Source organism: Sceloporus undulatus, chromosome 3 (genome assembly GCF_019175285.1).
Source record: "Sceloporus undulatus isolate JIND9_A2432 ecotype Alabama chromosome 3, SceUnd_v1.1, whole genome shotgun sequence".
In the NCBI taxonomy this organism is placed as follows: Eukaryota; Metazoa; Chordata; class Lepidosauria; order Squamata; family Phrynosomatidae; genus Sceloporus; species Sceloporus undulatus.
In genome coordinates this window covers 218382553-218410177 of record NC_056524.1, presented here as the reverse complement: position 1 = coordinate 218410177, position 27625 = coordinate 218382553, and the positions used below count along the sequence as shown (strand labels likewise).

At 39.4% G+C, this 27625-nt stretch overlaps 2 protein-coding genes across 3 annotated transcripts; both read right to left on the bottom strand.

The window, feature by feature from the left end:
• Positions 1-1878: 1878 nt before the first annotated feature.
• On the bottom strand, positions 1879-19098 carry NME9 (NME/NM23 family member 9). The gene is made up of 8 exons (XM_042456089.1): positions 19057-19098; positions 14715-14751; positions 10820-10877; positions 9874-9977; positions 8374-8445; positions 6147-6263; positions 4177-4264; positions 1879-3174 (listed from the first exon to the last, which is right to left on the bottom strand). Exons 2-8 carry the CDS (start codon positions 14745-14747, stop codon positions 3170-3172), a joined length of 477 nt encoding a protein of 158 aa, XP_042312023.1. The 5' UTR covers positions 14748-14751; positions 19057-19098; the 3' UTR covers positions 1879-3169.
• Positions 19099-21510: 2412 nt separating this feature from the next.
• Positions 21511-26088, bottom strand: SLC35G2 (solute carrier family 35 member G2). Of its 2 annotated transcripts, none has more exons than XM_042459134.1 (2): positions 25789-26088; positions 21511-24088 (listed from the first exon to the last, which is right to left on the bottom strand). In XM_042459134.1, the coding sequence occupies exon 2, from the start codon at positions 24067-24069 to the stop codon at positions 22837-22839; it is 1233 nt and encodes a 410-aa protein (XP_042315068.1). In that variant the 5' UTR covers positions 24070-24088; positions 25789-26088; the 3' UTR covers positions 21511-22836. The 2 variants fall into 2 exon arrangements, with proteins under 2 accessions (XP_042315068.1, XP_042315069.1); XM_042459135.1 differs by having other exon boundaries at positions 21511-24071.
• Positions 26089-27625: the final 1537 nt, after the last annotated feature.

The following is a 27625-nucleotide window of genomic DNA, read 5'->3' as shown; positions in this document are numbered from 1 at the left end:
AGTGTGCCCGAGGGATACACGGGCGTGATATACACAGCTTTCAGCATATGCTGAAAGCTGCGCCGGAAAGAGAGGCGCAGTGAGCTGGAAAAAGTAATGGTGCACGCACTTATGATGCATGCTGCTGCAAGCATGAACCTCATTAGTTTAAAAGGAGCTCGAGCATAATTGGAATTTCCCTTACGTGGGGGGTGGGGGGATCCCCCATGTAAGGGAAGGGACCACTGTACAATATAATAGACATCACTGAAATCCGGTGGGTAGAGTCTCATGACTGGGATGTAGTAATTTTAAGAAAAATAGGCCAAACAGGAATTGAGGGGCAACAGCACTGTATATGAAGGATATTTCCACCTGTGTAGAGAGCCAGGACTTCAGTTCTGGAAAGCAGGTGGAGAGCATTTGGATAAAAATTAAAGGGGAGGGAAACAACATGGATGTTGTTGTTAGAGTCTACTACAGACTTCCAAGTCAGAATGAGGAAATGGATTATGCCTTTCTACAACAGATGACCACACACTCAGGACATAAGTAGTAGTGATGCGTGATTTCAACTATGCTGATATTTGCTGATATTGACAGTGGAATATTCTGCCTCAGAGAGTGATGAAGTCTCCTTCTTTGGTGGTTTTTAAACAGAGCCTGTTGAAGGTGCCTTGTCTGTGTATTTCTGCATGGCAGGAGCTTGAAATTGATGGCCCTTGAAGTCTCTTACAACTCTATGATTCAATCATTCCAGTCTGACACCACTGGAGGACTCATGTTTTCCATCTGAAGGACAGTTGTTATGGCAGCATTAATGATGATGACATGTTGATCCTATGCCGCAACATTCTAAAATCCCCAGTTAGTACTTTTCCTAATACAGTGGCATTATGGACAAAACCATATTGAAAGGATGGAAATCAATCCCCATTAGCAACATCCAGTGAAGAAAAGTCCTGATGAGTAAATTATCAAAAAGCTAAATGCTACCAGCAGTTCACTGGAGAATGTGCACATCTGCCAATATTGTCAACCTTTTAAACCTGAGTCAGCCAATGATGAAATTGTTCATCCAGTACTAAACACACTTTGAAGTTAGTGAAGCAGAGTAACTAACAGCCATTGGGAAATGCACTAATTACTTACTTTATTGAATTGCTTGAGGCTTAATCATTTCTGAATGCAACAGCTATGTACTTCTGGAAGTCTGGTAACATAGCTTTAATTTAATCCTCTCCTTGAACTTAGTTACGCAAAAATCCTACATTGTTTACACGTCATCTTGTGTTCATAGCATGGTAATACAATTTTGTTTTTAATTTGTTGTTGGTGCCCCACACACCCTGAAAATAAACTAAATTTCTTTTCAAAAGCCTTCAGGCTCTGGTGTAGAGGAATATTGAAAGAATTATTGCTGTATACTTTCAAGCCAATGTCAAGTTATGACTACCCTTTCCGAGGGTTATCTTGGCAAGTTTTGTTCAGAGGGGGTTTGCCATTGCCTTCCTCTGAGACTGGGAGAATATAACTTACCCAGGGTTACACAGTGAGTTCCCATGGCTGAACAGAGATTCAAATCAAGATCTCTCAGTGTCCGTCCAACACTCAAACCACTACAACACACTGGCATCTCTTCAGAGGATATACTACCACAGAAACCTTAAACAGTAGTCTCTTAGTTTGATTCCAGGGCCTCCTATGGATACCAAAATCTGTGGATGCTTAAGGCCCATTATATACAATGGGATAGTAAAACAGTGATGTAGTGATGGACTGTGACTCTGGAGATCAGGGTTTGATTCCTTGCTCAGCCATGAAACCCACTGAGTGAGTTTGGGGAAGTCACATGCTCTCAGCCTCAAAAAAAGGCAATGGCAAATCTCCTCTGAAGAAATCTTGCCAAGAAAACCCATGATAGCTTCATTTTAGAGTCACCATAAGTAGCAAATAACTTGAAGGCACATAATAACATCAAGTAAAATGGTGCCCCTTATATAAATTGGCAACATCGTTTGCTTTATGGATATTTAAATGAATATTTTCAAGCCATGAATGGTTGAATCCGTGGATATAGAGGGTTCACTGTAGTCTAAAAATTATTTTGTCGACCTCTTGTGATCAGAAAAGTCCATTTATTTTGCAACAGGAGCCTGTGTTGTTCTCTAAAGGAGCCTCCAATTGTTCTATATTATATGATCACTTTCTAAATTAAACACAGTGTGAGGAAAATCCCACCATTGCTGACAATGGAGTATAATCAGAAATACATTGGTAAAAGGCTGTCAATCATGGTATGATAATATATCCAAGGATTTGAGCACAAGGACTGGGCTGGGGGAGCAGTTCCTAGCTACTGATTTTTGCCCCCATTAACATGTTGAACAATCTTGTTCTTTCAGGATAGGATATATATATGTGTGTGTGTGTGTGTGTGTGTGTGAGAGAGAGAGAGAGAGAGAGAGAGAGAGAGAAGCTGGATGTTCTAGAGGGCATGGGAGCTGGAAAAATTATCATGGAACTGCAGATGTCCCATGGGTTCAGTATTGTCCAATCCTGGGGCCCATTCATACTATACAAAGTATAGTGCCACATTCCACTTTAATTGTTATGACAACGTCCTATGGAATCATGGGATGTACAGCATATGGAAGTACATTTAGAATTATCAGCTAGAGCACCCCAGTGCCTCACCAAACTATAAACCCCATTAATGGGCTCTAGGGTTAGTGTGTACATCATATGAGCTTTGTATACTGCATACAGACACTGAGGTGGATGATTGGAAGTGATCCTGCTCCACCTGTCCATATGTTCTAATCCCAACTGTCTGAACGTGACTAACCTTGACGTAGTGCCATAGTAGTTAATACATACCTAAATGAGCAATTCTGTGGTGAATATAAATGAAAATAATAGTAGCAATAAGAACAATTAATACATGAGCGAGTGTCTCGATTTCTACCTTTCACAAGTGCTGCTGACACAGTAATTAAAACATGGATGCACTACAGACTTTTTGGATCACTTCTACATCAAACACACTTCTGCTCCATGTGGTACAGTGATAGCTATAGGGGAGTTGGTTTATGTACCCTTTTCTCCCTACTAGAAACTGAAATTTGTCTATAATTTTCCTCATCAACTTCAAAAAGGCAGTTGGAAAACCAGTCCCAAGACAAATTAATTACCCTAGGAAGAAAAAAAAAAGGGGGGGATTAGCATAAAATGAAAACAGTTTATATCTTGAAAGCAACATCAAATGGAATTTGGTGATTAAACTGTGAAATTGTTGTCTCAGCCTTTTGAATCATATTAGGCAATTAATTAAATAACTCTTTCAATTTCTGTGCTTAAATTCTTATCCTGTGAGCTCCCACTCAAACTACAGGAAGAAAGCAGACCAGTTTACTGAGGGAGGAAATGAGGCTATTTTAGGAATGGAGCATAGGGCCCCATTCCCACTGGCTTATAAAGCGGATCAAGACGCAGATTATGGGGGCATCATTCCCATTTGAGTGTGCATTCGATCCTCATTGCGCTGATTTTGTTCCCATTGGAATGTGGATCTGATCTCCATGTAATCGATTTTTCCTGGGAAAACCCGAATCAGTGGTGGATAATTCGGGTTAATTTGACTGTACTTTTTTGGAGGTTTTTCCTGCACCTCCCGAGTCTGATTAGGGAACTTGGGGATGCAATGAGCAATGCTCAAGGGGCTGGCCTGGGGGTGACACCCGCTTGTTCTCTTTCCTGCATTACTGGCGCCATTTCCCTCCTGGTCGTGTAGCCTTTCCCCCGGTGGAGTGGGAACCAGGGTAAGGTGATCACATGTGTAGACAAATTTATTTATTTATTTAAATTAAGCTTTTGATCGCCTAGGTGCTCTGTCAGGTGTCCAAACATAGCAATACTGTTATGAATTAGGGAAAACATGGACAAATCTAAAGTATCTGGGATTACTAACCTCTTCATGCAAGGAGAATTTTAATTACAAGAACACACTGTCTCAGAGAGTGGTGGAGTCTCTTTCTTTGGAAGTTTTTAAACAGAGGTTGGATAGTAATCTGTCAAAGCTGCTTTTATTGTATTCCTGTATGACAGGGGGTTGGACTGGATGACCCTTGGGATCTCTTCTAACTCTTCTATGATTTTAGAACCAATGATAGCCATGCCATAAATAAAATTACAAACCTGTCTCATCATCCTCACCATCTTCTTCATCCTCCTCCTCCTCTCGAACACTAGGGCTTTCTTCTTTAGGAAGGCCCCCATCCTGAATCTGGCATCAAAGCATAAGAAAGTGCTTGTTTTAGAAAACAATCACTTGAAACATTTTCTTAAAAGTTGCTTTTAGCAATAATGATATGTTTATTTATAGTAACAGGTTGTTGTTTTAGTAATAAGCATGTAAGGAAAATAGGAAGTTGCCTTATACCAGGGGTAGGCAACCTTTTTGAGCCGGGGGCCGGGTTGCTGTCCCTCAGACAACTGGGGGGCCGAAGCCAAAAAATAAATAATTAAATAATTTTTTAAAAAAATTAAATATATAAATAAATCAGGACAAATGTAGGACAAAATTTTCAAATGGAAGACACTTTTTTAAAAAAATAGAGGACATGTTAAAAAAATTTGCTGGTTTTTTAAAAAATGTTAATATAAATGCATGTTTCTGAGGCTTCTATAGACAATTGCCCCCCAAAGGCCCCAGCGGCAATCGGCGGCAGGACCGGGCTGGGGCTGGTCCCAAGGCCTTGCCGGGCCGCATTCGGCCCGCGGGCCACAGGTTGCCTACCCCTGCCTTATACTATCAGATAGTCTGTTTAGTTCAGTATGGGCTGCACTGACTCTCAACAGTTCTCCAGGGTTTCAGAGAAGAATTTTCCCTAGTTCTACCCAAAAATATTGGAGACTGAATTTATGGCCTTTTGCAGGCAAATACTGTATCCTGCCACTTGGGGACATCCACACGTGCAGGATAGACTGGGAGCAGCTTGTCACATCTGAGCCTGGAGCTATCTTGATGCTTTTCCACCGCAAAGGCCCTCTGTTGTAGGTCAGGCAGCTGTTTGCATGTGTGGCCAAGCCACACTACCCAGTGCCATTCCCACTTTCGAGGGTCACAGGTTCATAGAATCATAGAGTTGGAAGAGACCGCATGGGCCATCCAGCCCAACCCCCTGCCATGCAGAAAATCCAAATCAAAGCGTCCCCGACAGATGGCCATCTAGGTCTCAGCTCAGAGCATGTGACCCTTGCCAGCAGCAACCATGCTGGGCAGCCAAGTGGACTGCAATGGCTGTCTCTGGGAGAACTGGAACAATGAGGGACTTATTTTGACACCTAGTAAGTGGCCAATGCCCCAGTTCTGGTGCAGAATATGCCAGATTGTGTCAGGTCTGTCTGCACCAGAACCAAGATTTGGCCCATACATTTTCTGGACATATTTGACCTGTATGGACATGTCTTGAATAATATCTCTTCTTTCTTGTCCAGAATAGATTTCACTGCACTGAGTGGGCAGTTGAACTATATTGCCTACAAACAATGTTTCTAAACCGGCGAGGGACTGCAAAGTTTCCCCCCAATTGTTTATTTATGTATTTTTGTTGTATTCATTTATATCCTCCCTTTTTCCCCAAGAATGGGATTCAAGGCTGCTAACAACTTGTTTCAAAGCAATACAGGTGAAAACTATATGAAGTCATTAATAAAAATATAAATAAAAAAGAGTTATTTATCAATTGCTTAATTCCATTTTAAATAGTTAAAAGTTAAACATTAAAAACACAAAAATTCATTAAAAGATGAACTGCAAACCTTTAAAACAGCACCAAACAGTATTAAAACCCCACTAGTTTTTAAAAGCCTGGTGACATAAAAAATGTTTTGATTTGTTGACAGAAGGAAAGCTAGGCCAGGGCCACCTGGCCTCCTTACGGAGAGGACCAGCAAAATATTTGTGCCCATTTACTACAACTGTCTTTCTCTTGTGAAGGCTCATTGTGGACCAGCAACCAAAAACTTATGGACTGATACCTGTCCACAGAGCACCACTCTGTGCAGCACTGGCCTACAATAACCCTTCCAACTTTGATTCTATTGAATAATGGCCAATGACATTTAAAAAGGGGTTTCAACTTAATGGCAAGAAACAAGATTACCACTACTCTGTCTGCTCCATGATCCAAGACCTTTCTTTCTGCCTCCAGCTGTTCCACAATGGTTTTCTGTAACAACGGTGCATTTGCTCCTCTTACAACTGCTACTAACTCACCTCCCTGAAAGAAAATAGGTATTCATAGCTCATTTATTTTACAGCATACACACATTAATATTACCATGTCAGAGTCTGGATTTGATCGCCATATAAAGATCACACACATTATATTGTACAGTATCTCCAGAATGAACTGTCTGCTATACAAACAGGTCATCTTTTGTATTTAGATGAGGACAGAGAGGAACAGAACTTGAAAAAAGCAGAGAGAGCCACACACCATGCAGTGTTGAGCTGCTTGAATATATTAGTAAATTAAAATGGCTTAATGGATTAAAGTGACTCATTTCAGTAAGCATATTTGTATTATATATGCAACTTGATACAAATAACTGTAAAAACTGCAGATGGCATTAAAAGAGGCATCCCTCTTTTCTGTCATATCAGGGTGAATATCTTTAAGAGGATGTCTGCTATGTCCCACGTGCAAGATCTAAAAACATACATACATGACTATAAATTGAATTGATAAATTAATTGACAATCTAATAATTGCCAGTTGAACTGGAGTGCACTCCTCTACACAGGAAATTTGCTACAGCTATACTCCAGTCCAATTAATTAAAATCAAGTTATTTGCCTTTCATACTTTGCACTGCTGTCTATTCAGCAGCAACCAATCCATACTGACCACATTCTCCTGAATTTCCTTAAATCATGCAAACTGAACCATAACCTATCAGAATTTTGTGCACAAATTGTGGTACACATGCATAATAGAAAAAAAAGAGATTATTGCACACAGAAAAATCAGCGGGAGAGATGCGGGATCTAAAAGACAAAAATGGATCTTATCACATTTACCCAGGGGCTGTAGGATTTTCCCATACTTAAAAAAGCAGTTGGAGAAGTCCGAGTTGTAGATGGGTTCCCTGAGTGGATATAGGCTGCCCACCGCTACGATCATTGCGGAATAGCGGTCTATAAATAAAACATTTTATTATTATTATTACAGCCCAGACACAGGTAAATGCGATAAGATCCTTTTTTGTCTTTTAGATCCTGTGTCTCTCCCGCCTGTATTTATCTGTGTGATAATCTCCATAGTCCAAAGCTCAAACCACTATATCACGCTAGGGTCACCATGAATAGGAAATTACTTAAGTTCTCAAGATAACATGAATGCTAGCTTCACTGGGGAAATAGTTATTTGCACTTCCGTCTCTCTCTTTGTCAAGGCATTTTGGTACTTTCTAAGTACTTCACCAAACTACATGAGTTAATTCAGACTGGTCAAATGTGGCAGAATGTGGCAGTTTTCATTGCTCTACTTAATTCTCTTTCTGAGACCCAACACTTCTCTTGTTCTGATAGGCTTCCTGGTGATTCCCATGAAGTAACACAACATTTTACTTCTTAGTTGAATACGGCAATTTTTCCTGTCCCAGGTACATTTTGAATACTAGAGTTCCATGTGCATCTATTGTTGTATTTGATTTCATTTTGCTTTTGAACATGTCTTTTGTGTGCAATTATGTGAGCTGTGGTTGTTAATTTTTCTTTGCTTTTGCAGTTTTTCATATTGTCTCCAATCTGCTAAAACCAATTTCTACCTTTCTTTTAATTGTTCTTTACTAGAAAATGCATTTAGCGTTATGGTAAAGTGCATGATTTTTAAGCACATCTCTCCTGCACTGTGGGGCTTGAGTTTTATTAACAACAACAAGTTTCCAAACAGAGAGTTTAGAAGTAAAAGAGAGGAAGAAGAGTTCAAAAAGAGAGGTGGAAGGGGAGAAGTTTTTCTCCTCTGCACTGTTAGTTTAATATTATACTGCTAGAATGCCTGACTTCTTATGAAATGAATCCCTCTTGTTCTACAGGTTTTATTTAATCCTCCAGTTTCCCAATAGAGGATTCAAAATAAAAAGAGGGGAAGAAGAGAAGGGGGTTGGGGCACATGGATGTGAGCTGTAAGTCATGAAAATTAAAAGTGGCATAATATTGATATAACTATATTGTGAAGATACACCTTCACTCTTTTTCAAAAAAACCACGTTATATTCTCGTGACTCAATGTCACCCAATGTTCATATGGTACTGCAAGACAGGAACAGTTTTTGACTGAAAGAAATTTCCTGTTTCTAAACCAAAGAACTCTTGAACCAACTTACAGCATAAAAGAGAAATGTAGGTTCACATTTTCCACGATATTTCTCTAGGGCATCAATTGAATCCACTTCAGCCTAAAGAAAAAGCAAATAAAATAATTTACTAAAAGTAAATATTTACAACTACAGGATCACTACTAGAGCAGGAAAGAGAAGTACTGTACCTAGAATTTCTTATCACTTCTTAAACAAGTAGTAGTCCATCCTTTTGAAGTGAGGATTGCAACAGGCTCATTTGACTAACAGTTCAAGAGCCAGCTGAATAGCAACCTCATAGTTTGGTGGCTCGTGTCACCAGATGTACAGCGCCAGCTTAATTCCTGCCTTCCCTTCGACACGTGGAGAGAGTGGTTGTAGAGAGCAAAATGCTGGAGAGATCCACCAGATTCAACCCATCTACTTCCTACTCCATTTCCTTCCAGAATGTTGGAATTTGGGGAAGAGAAACTGCCATGGCCCTGACTGCAAATCCCCCAGTAAGCTATATCAGTCCCATGGAGGCTCCCACACTTACTTTAATAAGTTGTGTGAAACGCACACATATGCTTAGTCCCCACCAACACTAGACAAAATGGATTATCAATAATTTTCACTTCCCAATGACTTTAAGGTACTGTAATTCTATGAGAGGCTGCTAGGGATTTCTGACAGTGTACAGTATAGCCCTATTCTCGTATCATAATTCAGACTAAATAATATATGTAATGGAATGGTTGGGAAATTATTTGCATTTTCCTGTAAGTCTCTGATCATACCTGATTGTATTATTCAAATGCACAGGTGCCTTTTCATATTTCTATTGAATGGGCTGCCATGGGGCGGGGGGGGGGGGCATTGACCAGCAAGTGAGCAGCAACACCAAGCATACAATGTCAATATTTTTCCTCCAGACTTTTTGAGATTTTTTAGTAACTTATTTGCTGAGTAACTCATTTTGATATTTGTAATGTCAAACTTTATAGCATTTCCAGGTTCTATTTCTACACATGCACACTGAATATATTTACATCTATGTGAGCATCCCATAGCCTCCACTTTGGTGAGACTTCAGAATATCCAATAAATTAATCTAGCTTTCTCCAATGTGGTCCACTCCTGGTGTGTTAAATTATTGAGTTTGTTCTCTTGAATTCATTGAGACTATAGCATTATTTAACTCACTAAAGCAAGCAGAATTGTATATTATATTTATCTGCCTCCTAGACTTTAGTTTTTGTCAGCTATATTTGTACACTTGTAGAGTCATCCCTCCTAACTCATGGATCTCACATCCACGAACTTGATTACTGGTATGTGCGGAGGGGCGACCTCCATTAATTTTACTGGCACGTGCACCCAGCATGCACACCCAGGTTGTGCACAGGGGGGTGTGCCCTATTCGAGCCTATGAGGCTTGAATACACATGAGCCTCCAAATTTCACAGGGAGGGTCCTGAACGGATCCCCTGTGCAAACAGAGGGCCAACTGTATACTGTATGTTTGCACATTTGATGCTACCTTACCACAGCAAAATGCAGAAGATCATCACCAAGTTCATTTCTTATTTTTCTGAAGAGGCTTACTACTGTTTTACATGGTCCACACCAGCCTTGATAAACATCTACCACTGCAAGGAAATTAAAATATTTTAGCAGAATTCCAACATTATATAGAAATATGCAGAGATAATCAAGCACATAAAATTACCTAAGCTCATAACTACTACTTCCTGATGTAACTAACAATTGCTTTACCAATTCAATTTGTTGTCAGAGGTATGTGCTAGGTAATGGGATGATTTGGAAGTTATAGTATGAGGTGCTGCAAGTGGGCCCTCTTTCTACCTTCCTATCATCCCAGAAAGCACCAATATCATACAGCTCCAAAAATGTGCAGGAGGGGCATGGAGATGAAGCGAATCCATGTGCTTATATCTGGCTCCAGGCTTTGAGGAACCCATCAACAAGAGATCCCTAATGCTTTTCTTCCAGGAATTATTCATCCTCTTTGTCACTGCTATTCCCAATGTCCTTTCACTGCTTCTTGTCTGAACTCAATCTATTTGACTGCCAAGGTAGACAGGGCAATATGAATAGAAGCAACTGCTCAGTCAGGTCAATAAGCAACACCATCAAGAAGTAGGAATAGATAGCTTAAAGTCTCAAGGAGTTGGCAGTGGTTCCCCACTGGAACATAGGTCTCAGAAGGTACCCAATTCTGTCAATACCTCGTGCCAGCCCTTGCATGATATCATACTCACATAGAAACTCTTCTGGTATGCTTAGAAACATGTTAAGGAAAAACACATCAAACAGTGCTAAAGAAGACTTTGTTATACTGTAGTTAATTTTCTCACTAAAATGAAACAAAACAAAATGATATTGTGCTATATAGTTTGTCAGTCTATCTTTATATTTCTGAACAGCAAGAAAAGTGTGACCTGTTTTGTACTTACAACACAAGTCTTACCTATCAATCCTTTGGAACTCAGCATTTCTTCCCAAAGTTCCTGATTACTTATAAGCATCTGTATGTAAAGTAAACAATATTACCAATAAACCTTTAAGTAGGACAGAACAGCCTTTTTAAATTCAGCTGCCTGAAGACAGATTTGGTTAGTCAGTAGTAAAGGGACAAATAAAATGTTTATACTGTATTAGATAACCTAACAGTAGGAGCTCATACTCATGATACATAACAAAAACATTTGTAAACAAGTTCCTTGTTCAGATGCTATTTTTTTGTCCTGTTAAAATCTACTAAAAATGCAAATATTCAAGACCTAGAGCAGGAGGGTAACTGTGACCATTCAGAGGTTGTTTGACTGAAACTACCTGATCTCTCAACATTGACAGGTTTCACCCACCTCTGCCCTTCAGTTTGATCTTAATATTGTGAGGTCCTGTTTTGTTCACTAGCCAGCAAGAATGTACAGAATAGGGAAAGGCTAATTGTTGAGTGATTGAACAACAAGATTGATCCTACTGTGACATCTAGATATCTCACAACCTCTTGAACTATGGTGTGTGAGCCACTGATGATCAGTAAACTCCATTCAGGTGGTCTATGGAACTGTTGATGTTCACTCTATAAGAGTAAGATGAGCACTGAATCACTCTAAGGCTAAAGCCAGTCAACATCACATCTGTTAGATCTACTTGAGAAAAGAGTGTAGAAAGAGATCTATAGTCTATAGCTTCTAGAATTCCCCAGTCTGCATGGTCATTGGCCATACTGACTGAAGGTTACTGGGAGTTATAGTCCAAAAAGCAACTTTTCCAAAGTCTACTTGAAAATAAGTCAAACTAGACTTACTGGAGCTTCTGAGAAAAACAAGGATAGAATCATATTGTAGAGCTATAATCCAAAACATACTCAATATGAATAAATTCTCAGCTAACCTCTGAATAAACATGTTCTGGATCATATTACATGGCATGGCTCTTGAGTGACAAACCTCAAAATGTTGCACTAGAATACAGTACTATGCTTTATCTATGGCAAAGTAACTGACTCAGGGTCACATAAGAGTAGTTTAAATGAAACCAGTAGGTCTACTCGGCTGTAAATAGCCAGTAGAGTTGAGATAATAATTTCTTATTGTGACCACTTGATGGCAGGATTTATAGAGATTATATCTCTTGTGGAGTCATTTCTACATTCCCAGAGATTTTTATTTAAAAGTTTCTATATGTGAAGTTAAATAATTTTTTCACAAAGAATAACAAAGAGATGTGTGGAATTTTAAAGACCAACAATTTTTGGGAATGTATCTGTGATTCTTTTATGTAAAAATGACTAGTATACTATATGGGTATTCTATACTGGGTAGACTACAGTTGCATGTGATGAAATGGATAGTGAACTGATGAACTGGATTCACTAAAGTTTGTGCTGGAAGAGCCTTTCTTGTTTAAAAATGTCTATTTAATGCCTTATGAACTGAATATATACTTTACTAAGATTAATGTCCATAAATTAATAACATAGCTAAATCCAAAGTACCTCTGAGATTATACATGTTGATCCCTAGACACCAGATTAAGAAAGTACAGTATTTTAGTCTGTTTCAGTTACAGTGTAATTCCATAGGCCCTCAAAATACAAAAATGTGAATTTCTTACTACCAGCAAGAAAGTGGAAATCGATTTATCACTACAAGAGAATCTTTCAGGTAGGTCAGTTAAAGGCACATCAAATGCAAGAAAATAATTTAACATGACTGTGGTGACTTGGGGGCCTTTCCCTGGAGCCTTGGCGCCCTGTGCGTGGCCCTTTTACTCCCAGGGAGTCCCCTCTTGTCACACTTTTCCCTCTAGGATCTCCTAGATCTCCATTCTCGCTACCTGTTGAGCGGAATGAGACCCCTGGAGGTCCTAAAGCCGCGCTGCCACCACTCAGTGAATTAATTTCTTCCTCACACACACTGAGACTTGTGAGGAATAGAGAGAGAGAGATCTAGTTTCAATAGCCGAGTCCAGGCACGTGTACAGGAGCAAAGAGAAAGACAGCTGATACTTTTAAAAGAAAGGAGTTTATTTTAAAGAAATAGCATAGAATAAAAAGATATCATTCGTGCAGAGCCACCTTGCTATGCAGGTCTAGAAAGCATAGTTGCAAAGAGTTCATTTCACCCAAGCCATTGTTGAAAATAACAAAAGGCCTAAACGCACTAGCTAACACATTCCTAACTACTCACAGAAGATGGGATTTGTAGTCCTTTTGAGTTCCTGGATGCAGGGAGGGCCCCCTGGCCTCTCGACCTGCATTCCCTTGAGTCTGTGTCTCCCAGACTCAAAGAGACAGCATCTGGTTTCCCCCTCAGGAGAGGATCAAGGGAGAGACAAAGGATCACATGGCTGCACAAGTCCTTTTAAAGATTTCCCATAGAAAGTTCTTGAATCTCGCGTTCCTACTCTCTGATTGGTCAGTTAGACCTTACATCAGCTATGATGTCACAGCTCATTAGCATGTGATGTCATCTCTCATTAGCATGCACCGCCTCCCAGATTAACCCTTTGTAGTTCAGGAGAAGTTCCCAGATGACTGGAGACCCAGCCATCACAATGACTGTCATGAAGCTGTCTGTTGAACAGGGTGGACAGATCTCATCACTATTACAGTAGTATTATTTTCCCAGGAGTCTACATCATTAAGATTCAATATTGCCGGAAACCTGATGAGGCTCACTGCTCAGGTCCCTGCGGTTTCTATCAATGTTGCTCCTCTTCTTTTATGTCACTGAACATTCACCTGTTCTGTTCAAGCATTGAAGCAAACACCAAGAGATGAGGAAATATAGCAGCAACCTCAATTTGTTTTATATGTCTTACATTTCAGAGAGAGAGAGAGAGCACATAACCTGACAGCACTGAGAATGGAAAAGAAATGAGTTGACTCAAAAAGGGGTTGGCACAAAGGGCATCTTATATATAGGCCTCCTGCATCCCTTTAAAATGTAAGCACAAACTCTTAAGTGTTTCCTCATGAAGACTTAGGATGAAAGCAGGGCCATTCCCAACCATTTTGCTAACTGAGATGGAACAATGAAAGACACTTCCCTCACCCCAGTATATAACAATATAGCATATAAACCCAATCAATTTATTTTGACACTCAGTGCATAGATTTCCAATAGCACCTATCCTGGGAATAAAAATACAATATTAAATTAAATAACTAAGAAAAATAATCTATTGGAGATGGACACTTCACTCTGGCAAATAGTACAGTAGTCCCTGGGCCAAAGTAAGATTGCATATTGAGACCAATATCAGTTACTGACAGATATCTAATTTTCCTTGCTATCTCCACACTCACGGTTGTTAGAGGACTATACTCCAATCCAGCCTAGAAGGTCAGCTTGCTTCAGTCATCCTGCGTCTTAACAGCTAGAAAGTACAGTGAGAAATTTTGCTTAAAACTGTACAGTTAAATCTGTCTCAAATTAAACTCTCATTTTTAGAAGTATATTTCACTTTTATGTGAAAAAATAAATGAGGTTTAGCTGGTTTCGATTATCATCTGATGAACAGTCAGCCTTTGGTTCTTATTCTACATTATTCTGCTAAATAAAATGCTCTGCGCTGCAATCTCTTCCCAGAAGGCTGCACTGTGGAGATAATTTAAATCTGTTCTTACATTTTATTTCTGATTCATCAGATGAGGGGGGGAAATGAATTACTGGCTGTTGCCTTGGGAGACTGGTAAATCCATTTAGGACTCTGTTGCTTTCTATTTTAGAACTACCGCTCTGAATCGACTGGCAAAATATAACACAGTCTTCTGCCAAACCCACCCTTCCACACAAGCAGGAAATGCCAAATTCATCATTATATTTACAGCATTAACTTTTCATACTGACCTGCAAAGCCAATTCCTTCTTCCTGCTGGTCATTGTGCTGCCAAAAACAAACAAAAATCTAAAACACCATGTAATTTCTATAAAACTACCACCAAATCTATAAATATAATTTACCGGTATGCACTCTGGTGTATAAAACACTGGCAACAGCAATTGTAACACAGTCCCATGCAGTGGTAGGAAATAATATACTGTATTAAAATTTAATTAGAAATTTGTCAACAAAAAGGGACAATTTAAACAAACTTTATAAATGAAGCTGACTTCCTTAAAGTGGAATTTTATCACAAATGTTTCTCCATTTAAGTACCTTACTTAAATGAACCACAGTTCTAAAGAAAAACCAAATACTACATTACCTAATTTGTCCTTTACTAAAAGCCTAGCTCTCTTGGATTTTTAGTTACATGAGATTAAGTGTATGTGACAAATAATGATGGTAGTTTGGAAAGTAGGGATCTTCTTTGCAGCCAACCGATATTCCTGTGTTCTAAATTGAACATAGCATTGAGGCATCGACCCAAAGAAAATGAATTTTCAAGCTCTTAACACTATCCTGTTTTGATCCATTTGATCCGTTTGGGAATCTGTAAACTAAAAGAAGCGGGTGAATAAGGATATAGGATTATAAGAGAGGGACAAAAAGAAGCCACAAAAACGGTTTTGGGTGGGATGAAAGAGGAATGTGATTTTCAAAAATTAAGGCAGCTGTTTACTTTGCCAAAGATCCAAACCAGAACAAGATGGAGGGGAGGAATAAAATAATTAATGGGATTTTAAATTTTTATTCAGGTTCGGCTTTGTGTACACTGATGTAACATAAATTTAAATGCCCTGCTATGCAATCAAATTGGATGTTCCATTTACAAACTGTTATCTTAATATGGTAAACTATCTCTGATCCTTTGCTCTCATGTAAATGTCACTTTGCTCAGTATGAATTATTCATTTAGAATTAAAGTCTTGATAATGTAAATACAGCAGTAGTAATTGTAATATAATGTTAAACAACAAGGCCTTTCACATTTACAACTTTATCTTTTTTATTATGTTCGAACGCTATGTCTCACTAAATACTATGGATCTGATTCTTGTGGGATTGTCAATTAATCACTTGGTGCAATCCATTTAAACTCCTTTCATTGGCTAGAAATTTTCCTTCAATTTTCTAAGCCACTGGTCTTGTTAAGAATAATGTCATTTTGAATGTAGATTTTCATCATGGAAAAGACATTTATCCCCTCCCCCCTTTAATTCACATTTACTGTGAATTAAATAAAATTCATACATGCAATCAAGTAAAATTCCTCTAATTAGGGTCAAATGTCTATGAATACCCATGGTTAAAAAACGTGACCATGTTTCCACTTTGGAATAAGGCTTGTATGAATAATACTATTTGCTTTTGGATCAGAGGGACTGAGTGGAAAGGCATTGTGGTTTTTGCTTCTTGCATCTTTGAAAGGGTGCAAAGAGACATGAACCCTTTCAGAAGGGCAATCTCAATCTGTACAGAGAAGCAAGTAAGAAATAATAATAACAAAAACAACAATTGTTATTGTTACTGTATTAATATGCAAATCGTCTTTTAGCACCTTTGAGGCTAAATGAGTGAAAGCCATTGTAGTATAAGCTTTCGTAGAATTGGTCTGTATCTGCACTGCAGAAATAATGCAGTTTAACACATTAACTGCCAGTGCTATGGGATTCTGGGATTTGTAGTTTTGTGAGATATTCAACCTTCTCTGTCAGAGAGCTCTGGTGCCACAACAAACTACAAATCCAAGAATTCTATAGCATTGAGCCATTGCAGTTAAAGTGATGTCAAACTGCACTATTTCTGCAGTGCAGACGCTGCAGCCTAGGTTGCATGGAGGAAGTAGGCCAGAGTCTATGAAAGCTTATGCTACAACTTCTTTCACTCAGTCACAAAGGTGCTATAAGATCCCTTTGTGTACACATATTCCAGACTAACAGGGATATGTCTCTGAATTCTTCAGTCGTTCTTGTTATTATTTCCTCCATTGAGATTTTTGTTCCCTGCTGCCATTTCCTCTTAGTCAGAGGAACTGTGATCTCTTCTACCTTGCTATATGGAATGGGGTGGCAGGGTGGAATATTGTTGTTGTTGTTGTTGTGTACCTTCAAGTTGTTTCTGATTTATGGTGACACTAAGGCAACCATATCATGGGATTTTCTTGGCATGATTTGTTCAGAGGGAATTTGCCATTTCCTTCCACTGAGGCTGAGAGTGTGTGACTTGGCCAAGGCTACCCAGTGGGTTTCAATTACCAAAGCAGAAAATGGGTCAAGAGGATAGACAGCATGACCTGAACAGAAAGAGCGAGAGAAAGAAATGAGTGTGGAAGGCATAAAGGCAGAAGGAAGGTAAGTGGAGAGTTTCACACTTGTTGCATCAGTCAAACCCACTTCTGGCAGGAAATAGAAACAATATATGTGAGCACTGAGCGCATAACAGAGGCACATTTATTGTCCTGAAGAAAATTATTAGGCAGACCCTTGGCATGTAAGCCAATGGTGACAAGTGCAGTTGCTGCAAGTACAGTTTGTGGCTTTCTCGGCAACCCAGGAAACATTCTCTGTCCTTCCTCAGAAGTACCATTTCTTATGATTTCTCCAAAGGTGCCAGAATGTCACTGGCTACAATAACATCTTGAAAAGAGATCACACATCCAGGGATTGCTGTGGTGGCCATGTAGCAGAGTGCAATAACATCCACAGTCCACAAAACAGTGATATCTTTATGATTTTTAACATCTTTGCCTGATGGAGAAGCCAATGGAGCTTCGAAAGCTTGCAACATGTACTTTGTGTATCACTGTTTGGTAGATTTTGTACTTTGTGTATCACTGTTTGGTAGATTTTGAAAACAGATTGTTGTCATTGTTGTGTTCCTCCAAGTCGTTTCCAACTTATGGCAAGCCTTAAGTCAACCCTAAGAGAACGAGCATGGTGTAGTGGTTTGAGCACTGGACTATGACTCTGGAGACCAGGGTTCGATTCCCTACTTGAGCATAAAAACCCACTGAGTGACCTTGGGAAAGCCACACTCTCTCAGCCTCAGGGGAAGGCAATGGCAAACCTCCTCTGAAGAAACTTGCCAAGAAAACCCTATGATAGAATCATAGAATCGTAGAATCGTAGAGTTGGAAGAGACCACAAGGGCCATCCAGTCCAACCCCCTGCCATGCAGGAAATCCAAATCAAAGCATCCCTGACAGATGGCCATCCAGCCTCTGTTTAAAGACCTCCAAGGAAGGAGACTCCATCACCCTCCGAGTGAGTGCATTCCATAGGTTTGCCTTAGGCTCGCCATGTGTCAAATATGACTTGGAGACACACAACAGCAACAACAATAGAGTAAACCTATCACAGGGTTTTCTTGGCAAGTGTCTTCAGAAGGGTTTTGCCATTGCCCTCCTCTGAGGCTGAGAGAGTGTGACTTACCCAAGGTCACCCAACAGGATTTGAACCCTGCACTCTATAGTCTTAGTCCAACACTCAAACCACTACAAGGTTAAAAAGCTGGAAGGGTAAAACAGTCAGAAAATGTGTGAAGGGTTAAAACAGCCAAGTGAGAAATCCGAGGGGATCATTTTGCCCCCCCCCCCCCAGCAAGGTTTTGGGAGAGGTGCCGACTCTGGAGGCCCGGGTTCGACTCCTGACTCTGCCATAAGAACCCAGTGGGCGACCTTGGTCAAGCCATACTCTCTCAGCCTCAGAGGATGGCAAACCTCCTCTCAACAACTCTTGCCAAGAAGACTCCATGACAGCTTCGCCTTTGGGTCTCCATAACTCTGAAACAACTTGAAGGCGCACAACACACATACAAACTTCAAAGAACACCTAGGAACCCACTGGGCGACCTTGGGAAGGGGTCACACTCTCTCAGCCTCCCCAGAGAATACTTGTCCATAGAGAATAACTGGAGAATACTTGCCCATAGGGAATCATTGGAGAATGCTTGCCCATAGGGAATCCTTGGAGAATACTGCAACCTCAAGTTGTTACCATTGGGTTACATGCCAAGGGTCTTCCTTATAATGTTCTTCAGGGCAATCAATGTGCCTCTGTCATCTGCTCAGCCATTTGGGAACAACTTGAGGAAATATAACAACAACACCAACAACAAACTGACTCTGGAGGACAGGGTTCGACTCCTGGCTGTGCCATAAGCACCCAGTGGGCGACCCTGGGTGAAGCCACTCTCTCTCAGCCTCAGAGGGAGGCAGTTTCAAGCCCCCTCTGAAGAAACTTACCAAGAAACCTCATCATGACAGTTGGGGGGGAACTTGAAGGCACTCAGCCACAACCAACTTACCTGCTGCTGCTGCTGCTGCTGCTGCTGCCTTGCTGGCAATGGCCGCCGTGGCGCCTGCTGCTGTCTGTCTCCCAGCAACAAGGCCTCCCTCCTCAAGCTCCCTTCGCCGCCCAGGCCTCTCCTTCCTCGGCCTCCCTTGCCGCCAGGAGGCCCTCCAGGGAGCTCTGGGAAGCCAAGGACTGGAGAAGATTCATGGGTTCATTTCTCTGACCTGCTAAAAGAAAGGACAGCACTTGCCCACAGGGAAGCCATGCTTGCCCAGAGGGAGTCATTGATGGGTTCCTTCTTTGGTGCTGAACCTTTTTAGCAACCCAGCCTCTGTATTCCCTATGGGCAAGTATTCTCCAACAGAATCATATAATCATAGAACCATAGAATCACAGACTTGGAAGGGAGCCCAAGGGCCCTGATCCAGTCCACCCCCTTCTGCCATGCAGGAACTCCCAGTCAAAGCACCCCCTGTGACAGATGGCCATCCAGCCTCTGCTTAAAGACCTCCAAGGAAAGAGACACCACTACTCTCCAAGGCAGCATATTCCATGGCCAAATAGCTCTTACTGGCAGGAAGTTCCTCCTAATCTTTAAGTGGAATCTCTTTTCCTCTAGTTTGCATCCATTGTTCTGGGTCCTGTTCTCTGTTCTCTCCACTCCTATTTTATTAGAAGATTCCAGGATATTGTATTAGAGGACTGTTCCTGTCTTTGGAAACAGATGAGTTTCTTTATTCAAAAATATAGCTGTGTTCAAAGTTGTAGCCAAATGTATCTGAGGAAGTAGACTCAAGTCTATGAATGTTCATGCTGCCAACTTTTTTCTTTCAGTTAGTCTCAAAGGTGCAACAAGATCTCACTACATAATGTCTCCTTTATTAACACTGATTGGAAACCATAATTGGAGAGTGATCAGATCTCAGGAGTGGTTTGTTATCATTATGTGGATGGCAGTCATCTAATTTGATTTTTAATCTGAAACAGATGGTGCAATTTCTTCTGGGTTCCTGACTCAGGTCAACAACAGATTGCATGACAGGTGGATCATTTCCTGGTTAGTAGCATTAAATGGTAGAAGTGCCTTTTATATATAGGCAGGGCCACATCGCTCCCCACAAAAATCAGGACTATAGTTTAGGTGTGTTAAGGGATCATGGATATTGGGGTTATGTTTGGAATAATTTTCTGTCAGTTTTGGCTGATTTGCCAGCTATCTGCTTTCCTGGCCACTGAATTCTATGGATATAATTGATACTGAGTAGTCTGGTGCATGTCTCCCTTCTGGTGCACATTATATGGGAATATGATCTTGAGGGCTATATGGAAAGTATAGTTATAGTGGTCCCTCCACATTTGCTGGGGCCCCCATGAATGTGGAAAAAACACAAATAAAAAACCACTATTATTTTTACCTTTTACCTCTAGGAAGCTCCAGGTTCTCCAGTGCAACTCTGTGGTCAACACCTGCCAAATATTGATAACAGAATCATACTGGAGGATCTAGTGTTTTCTCCAGGAACTTCTAGGTTCTCTAGCATAACCCTATGGCCAACTTCTGGTAAAGTTGTGCTGGAGGACCTAGAGATTTCTAGAATGAACATATTAATCAAAACCACGAAAGTCAAAGATGCAAAAGTCAAAGCTACAGATGTGGAGGGCCAACTGAACTTCAAAATGCAGCAGTCAGGTTAATATCTACATTAAGTGCAAGCACCATCTAATACCTGTTCCTTTATGACCAGTTGCCAATTTGTTTTCCAGACATATTCTGGACATTAGTAAACACTCTTCAAGCCCTTCACATTCTGGACCCAGGATACCCACTTGACCAATGCCCAGTGGACTGCATCTGCCATGCATTCACCTCTTGCAATACAAAGATAAGTGGCATTCCCCCCCTTTTTGTTTTTTTGTTTTTTTTGTTTTTTTTTGTTTGTTTTTTTGTTTTGTTAAGTTAGCTGCAATCATTGGCTTAACTGTTTGGTGCTAATACCAAAGATCTGGAATCAACTTCCCAGGACCAGGTACATCTAGGAGTTTGATCCTGTTGTCAAGGTTTTTATTTTTAAATAGGCCTTTTAAGACTAGTATTTTATTGGTGGTTTTATTGCTGGCATTTTGATTTTGTGTCTCTGATTGTAAATTTGTTTGTATTTGCAAATGTTTGAACTATACCCTACTTTAGTACCTGGACAGGATTGAAAATAGGATAAAATAAGCCAAATAAATAAGTAATCCCATCTACTTGCACAGCTTATGTTGGGAGAAAAAAAACACCGCTATTTTAAATACATTCTGGCTCCTGTTTCATTCACTGGCACAGTGAAGAATTGCACATAGGTCCTATAGCTAATCAAACATGTCAGTGACGTTAACCCAGCAGTCATGATTGCAGGGCTCAGCTTCTGCATATAAAATGTTCTTATTTTTATTTACGGTGAAAGTAAAATTGTATGATTTAGCATTTATACATCATACTCCATTGCCTAGTTTCATGGGAAGGATCTAACAGTGGACTTTTGCTGACAGGGCAGCAGAACCAGAACCAGAACCTTTTTACCATTGCAGTTCCTCATGTGCATCTCCAAAAAAGTTAGCTCTGGAAATCTGAGAAAGCCTCAGCTTTAATTTTTAGGATACAGGAGGGGGGGGGGGAAAATAAAAGTTTCTGTAAGTAGAAAGCTAGATTCAGTGCCATGTCAAGTAAATAATAAGATGGAAATAATATTTAAAAGAGCCATCCTTTATTCTAGAAATCAGATCCACATCATTTAATGGATGCTCCCTATTTCTGTCAATGGCACTTCTATAGAATTAATATTTGCTTTTGGCAACACAGGTAACCATCTGTCAATGAGGATATATGGGTGAATGTATTTTTCAAAGGGACATGTGACTGTATCTGTTTCTGCTGCTTACTCTTGCAAAAATATGTACATGGAATTAAATTGCTATAGTCAGCAATGATTAGTATACTTCTGAGAGATGGAAGAGTAAGGCCTTGCGGCTTGAAAAGTCTGTATCAGAAATGTGCACCAGAGATAAAGCATGGTTATGAGTATTATCATAAGCACATACATGTACTACAAACAAATAGGATATATGTTTTCCATGAACAACAATCATTTAGAGTTAATATGAACTCTAATTTGCAGAGTTTCTTTCTGCAATTACAATCTTTTATAGAGGGCTTCCAGTAAATCTTCAAATTGTCAAGTCAAGTATCAGTCTGTTCATCCCACAGAGGTCTGATCAAAGGAGGAACTGCAAGTAGACTTGCCCGATGAGATCTGCAGGAGTCATCCATTCATGCACTAGATACTCTAAATAGGTACAACTATGAACTCTGTAAAAGCTTTGCTCTAAAAAGGTAAGTACTTGCTGATATTTCCTTCCATAGACTGTCCTACCATGAACACTGCAAAAGGCTACTCCACACAGACACTATCAAGTCTGATATAGGAACTTCCTCAGGAGTATGCCTATTAGAATGCAGTGAGATAGTCTCTAGGACAGGATTGTCTATATTGGCACTTACTGTATGCTATATAATTCTATGATTCTATATAAGAATAAAATATAATTTTCATAGTTTTCACATTTTAAAATAATTCTCACATATAGATTCTAAAACAGACATTTCTGGTGTAACTCCACTGAGTTGTACTGAGGCAGTTCTCCTATATTAGAACAGGAAATGGCAGTATGCTATCAACAACACGATACAAAAGACATACATAAATGTATATAAGTTATACAGGGCAGTAAATAGAATAGAACCATTCTGCATTCATTTAATGGAAGAATCCAGTATCTCCTGATAATCATGCTTTTTCCTCCACGAGAGTTTATACCATGCAAGAAAAAAGACACTAATGATGATGATAGCTCCTCCAACCATATCGTAAACAGTGGGGAAGATGCGTAACACAAGAAGCTGAAGGATCATAGCTATCACAATCTCCAGATGCTGCACTGTGCTGACCAAAGCTGGATGGAATTTGCTCAAGGCGTAATAAACACCCAGAAAAGCCACTGTAGAACATACACAGATACCTAGAAGATAGCTCCAACTTTCTCTATTCAGTGGAATTATTGGCTCTTGAAGGAAAAACATAGTGGAGATGCCCCATACTGTTCCGGTCCAACCAAAGGTGAAAAGTGCTGTCCACATGCTCACATTGTCCTTAATGGACCTGTACACTATCATGGAGAGAGCTGTGGTTAAGCCTGCCATAACTGTCATGGTATAACCAAAGGCCTCCTTCCAGGTGTTCAAGAGAGAATTTTCTTCATCAATAATATTGGGGATCATGACCAGACAAACACCAATAATACTACCAGCTACAGTTATTGCATCAATATAAGCCATTCGCTCATCTACTAGTAAAAATGCCAAAATGGCACTGAAGACAGTAGTGGTAGCTCTCCACATAGTCGTCCCATTGCTTGGTGGTACTATTGCAAAGGAGGTGTAAGCACATGTAATAGATATAACATTGCATACTCCATAGAAGAATAGTCGTAGTCGGTGGCCTTTTGGTCCAAAAGGATCCTCATGGTAGTAGCACACAACTAAGACAGAAAACACTTGTAAAACAGAACGGATGAAGATCAGTTCTAGAGATGGCACTTTGGAACGATCAGAAGCAAGTCTGGTTATCAGAGCTACACATCCATGAGCCAAAGCAGATCCTAAAAGAATAGCCCAAGTCTTTCGAGACTGAAAAATGCTTCCGTCCACAAAAACTTGGCCTTGTTCACTCTTGTGGGTCTCCAGCTTTTGTTCTGTTGGCGATGGTATGTCAATAGTTCCAAAGAAAGACCTTCCTTTCCGTTGACCATCACTCAGCAATCTTCTCTTTGGATTATCTTCTACAAAAGTCTCATTGTCTTCGTTAATTTCTTCATATTCCTCTTCCCCAGGCTGTGGATAGTGAGAAGTATATTTCACTGTCACAGTGTGGGGATGAATTTTCACTCGTTTTTTCACTGGATATTGTTTGGAAGGTGAAGTATCCATTTCTGTAAGATAACCAGGGCTGATAAAAAAAAGGAAAACAAAATATAACCAATTCAGCAGTTAGGAAATCATTGAGGTAATTCTTGACTGTGAAAAATACTGGCGTAAGCTTAAACCCAATTCTAATTTTTTGTTTATATTGTATAGTATGCAAACTGAAGTTGCTTTGAGAGGAATCCAAATCTTAATACCAATGAAAATTACAGAAAACCAGTTGTGACAGATTATTATGCTACACTATAATTATTAATACATTTACTATTGTTCATTATTTTAAAATTTATGTTTGATATTTACCTGTTTAAATTACAGGTATACTGTTGCAGTTGAAGAAGTGGTTTATCCTGAAGGGCTCCTTTAATCCATTAGAATATTAATAGATTCCACTAAACAGAATGTAAATTTACAATGTCTATATGTCACAACCAGATTTGCTGTGTCAGTGAAGATGTTTCAACAGAGTTTAGCCCTGGAGATGTGAATAACTGTACTTAAGATGGACACAAAGCAGCATATATGAGCATTATATAGCTACCATGAGTATAGTTTGAGTATTCTGCACATAAGAGGAGCTACACAAAATGCCTGTCTAATTCAGCAAATGCCTATCTCATTCAGTACACCAAATGCCTATGTAATTCATCACCTGTGGGTCTTTTCTTGGAAGTCCCACAGCAGGGACATGAAAAACAGCCCTTTCTCACTGTTTTATTTCAATAATTGCTATTCATAATCATGGCCCCCCTTGATAAGTAACACACAGTTCACATTGCTAGCACTTAGTGATAAGTTACATACATCTTAAAATCTGTACTCTGTCGAAAGAAAATTTATTTCCAGTAGCACTGATACTCCCTACTACTGTGAGTGCATGCGATATTGCTAACATAGCTGTCTTTGCAGCAACTAAAATCTGTAGGATTCCACACATAGAAATCATCCCCATTTCTATTTTCTCTCCACCTATTGATTTTTTTTTCATGCTGCTGTTAAATCAATATATTCTGTCTTAATTTTGAATGTTAGTACAATGTAAGTACAATCCCACAGGTTGTAATGTTCCAAGGGCACATATGCTAGTGTGTTTAGTCTTCTTTTCTCCCCAGTTTATAAGGTCAAGCCTAAAACATATAAGACCAACAAGAATTAATTTTCTTCCTATTGGGGAACATTGTACCATTGCTTTTAATTAAAATAGTTAAAATGCCAATTTTACTATAGTTTCCTTATAGAATTATGGATTTAATCTCAGTCTATTCCCTGACCTTACCTCCCTAACTGTGTAATCCATACACGTATATCTTAAGACACAGCATTTTCTAATTAAATTATAGAAAAATACTAAGGTATTAGAAGTTAGGACAGTGGGAACAGCAAATAAAAAAAAATAAAAAAACAGATGAGTGAGATGCACCCATAGACCATGGATCCTCAGCAAAGCAGAGAGAAGTAGTACTCTTTCTAATGTATGTGTTACAGGCTTCTTGGTTGTACTATTGGCTGGTTACTGCAGTATTACTGAATCTGGGGCACTCAAAGTTGCTCTGTGACATTTTCCTGGGAAATCTAGGCATGGTTTGAAAATATCATAGCTTTAAAGTCACATGCCTGTAAAAATGTGATACATTTTTGTTAATGGAAACAGAAAGCTTTTGCTCAAATAGTCAGCTGAGATTGATTGTATCAAGCAAAAGGCAAAAAGAAGTAAAGAAGATTTACCTCTTGTTTAGAAGATGCTGAAGAAGTGATCCCTCAAAAATATTCCAAGGACAAGAGATGTTATAGAGTAGAAATCTGCTCTTCAGTGTTCAGCAGTGTATCCATTTCTGTCTTTCAAAGGAAACAGGCAGAATTGGGGATACCTGGCTGTGAAGCCAAAGATACTGGGAAACCAGAAAATACAGAGCTAAATGTTGTCAGTTTAGGATAGGTAAAGAAGAAATAACGCAGATTCTCTTTTTACTCTCCTCTCTTCTATCGGCACACAGAGGCACTAGAGAGGACAGATGACAGCTAAAGAATAAAATGCAGTGAACAGACCAGAAAAGGGGAGCATGCTCAGTAGAGCTCAAGGGCATTTGACAGCATAGCACCGTCAGTACTAATTGTGGAGTGGGATAACGATTGTTCTTACTCCTGATTCTGATGGTGAGACATATACTTTAAATGGCACATAGCCCCCTAAATCCCCTGGATTTAGCATTTAGTTTCAGAGCTTTTGTGTTTCTTTAGTTATAAATATATATATATATATATATATATATATATATATATATATATTAAAAATGTCATTTATGATTTTAACATTATACCTTTTCCATCTTTAGCAGCAAAGTGAGATTTTTAAATTTGCATCATATAAGGAGAGTGAATCCTATTATAGTACAGAACCCATATTTTTCAGCATAAGTTAAATGCTAAAATACATTATGTGTTGAATATTATACTGTACATTGTGCATGTGACCTTGGGCAAATCACACTCTCAGAAGGCAATGGCAAAATCTCCTCTGAACAAATCTTGCCACAAAATCCCCATAATAGGTTTGCCATAAGTCAGAAATGACTTGAAGGTGCACAGCAGACATGCCATAGAAATAAATTGCAATTATTGAGAGGGATGAGGAAATGTTCAGAATAAGGTTTCTTGAGGCAGTTACCAGTTTACTAACTACCAGTAGTTACCAATCTAACTACCAGTAGTTAGGTAGTCAGTACAATCATTGGAATAACTCATTTCTCATTCATGCTTACTAAAATACATAGCATTCAGCAGTATGTAGCAGGGCGATAGCTAAAACTGTCTAAAATATAAACAAACATACTGACTAGATACTTTTGCCACCATTCATCCAGTAGATTATTTTAATCTAATTGCCTGGATGATACAGGTTAGTTCATAGTTTCACACAGTCTAAAGAAAGAACTGGGGATGTGAGTAAAGAGGAATGGAAGCCAGAGGTGATGCTCAATTCCAAAGGTGAGGATAAAGAAGTAATTTTTAATAAACACTTAATACAATACCAGAAACATAGAGGGAGAGCCAGCCAATGAATATGGAGTGGAAAGGCAAAAGAGGATGCAACTGTGCTGAAAATGTAATCTTTTGTTTTATACCAGAGAATTAGTTACAGAAGAATGGAGAGACTTGGAAATAGAAGCATGAAGAAGAAGTATAAACACAATAAATAGAAAGTGAATAGGTGTGAAGACATTTATAAGCCACTAAAAGAATGGTCTATAGGAAACCAATACTCTTGGGAAGTGAGAAGTCTTATTATGCTCAAACAATGGTTGTTTTATTAATATTTACCTCAGACTTTTAATATTTTATATAATCCCCAGAAGAGGGCCTTACAGAATTCACACAGGTTAAGTCACACTAGGCTTTTTTTTATTAACAGAAGAAACATCTTTGGAGCATCTTGAGACATGTCTCCAGTTTCTTGGATTTAATTGGATGCTCCTAGTGCTCATCAGAGAACTTCCCATGAAATCATCCTACTGGCATCTCACTTTATAGTAAGAGAAGTAAGAGAAAAGGCAATAAGAGAAAA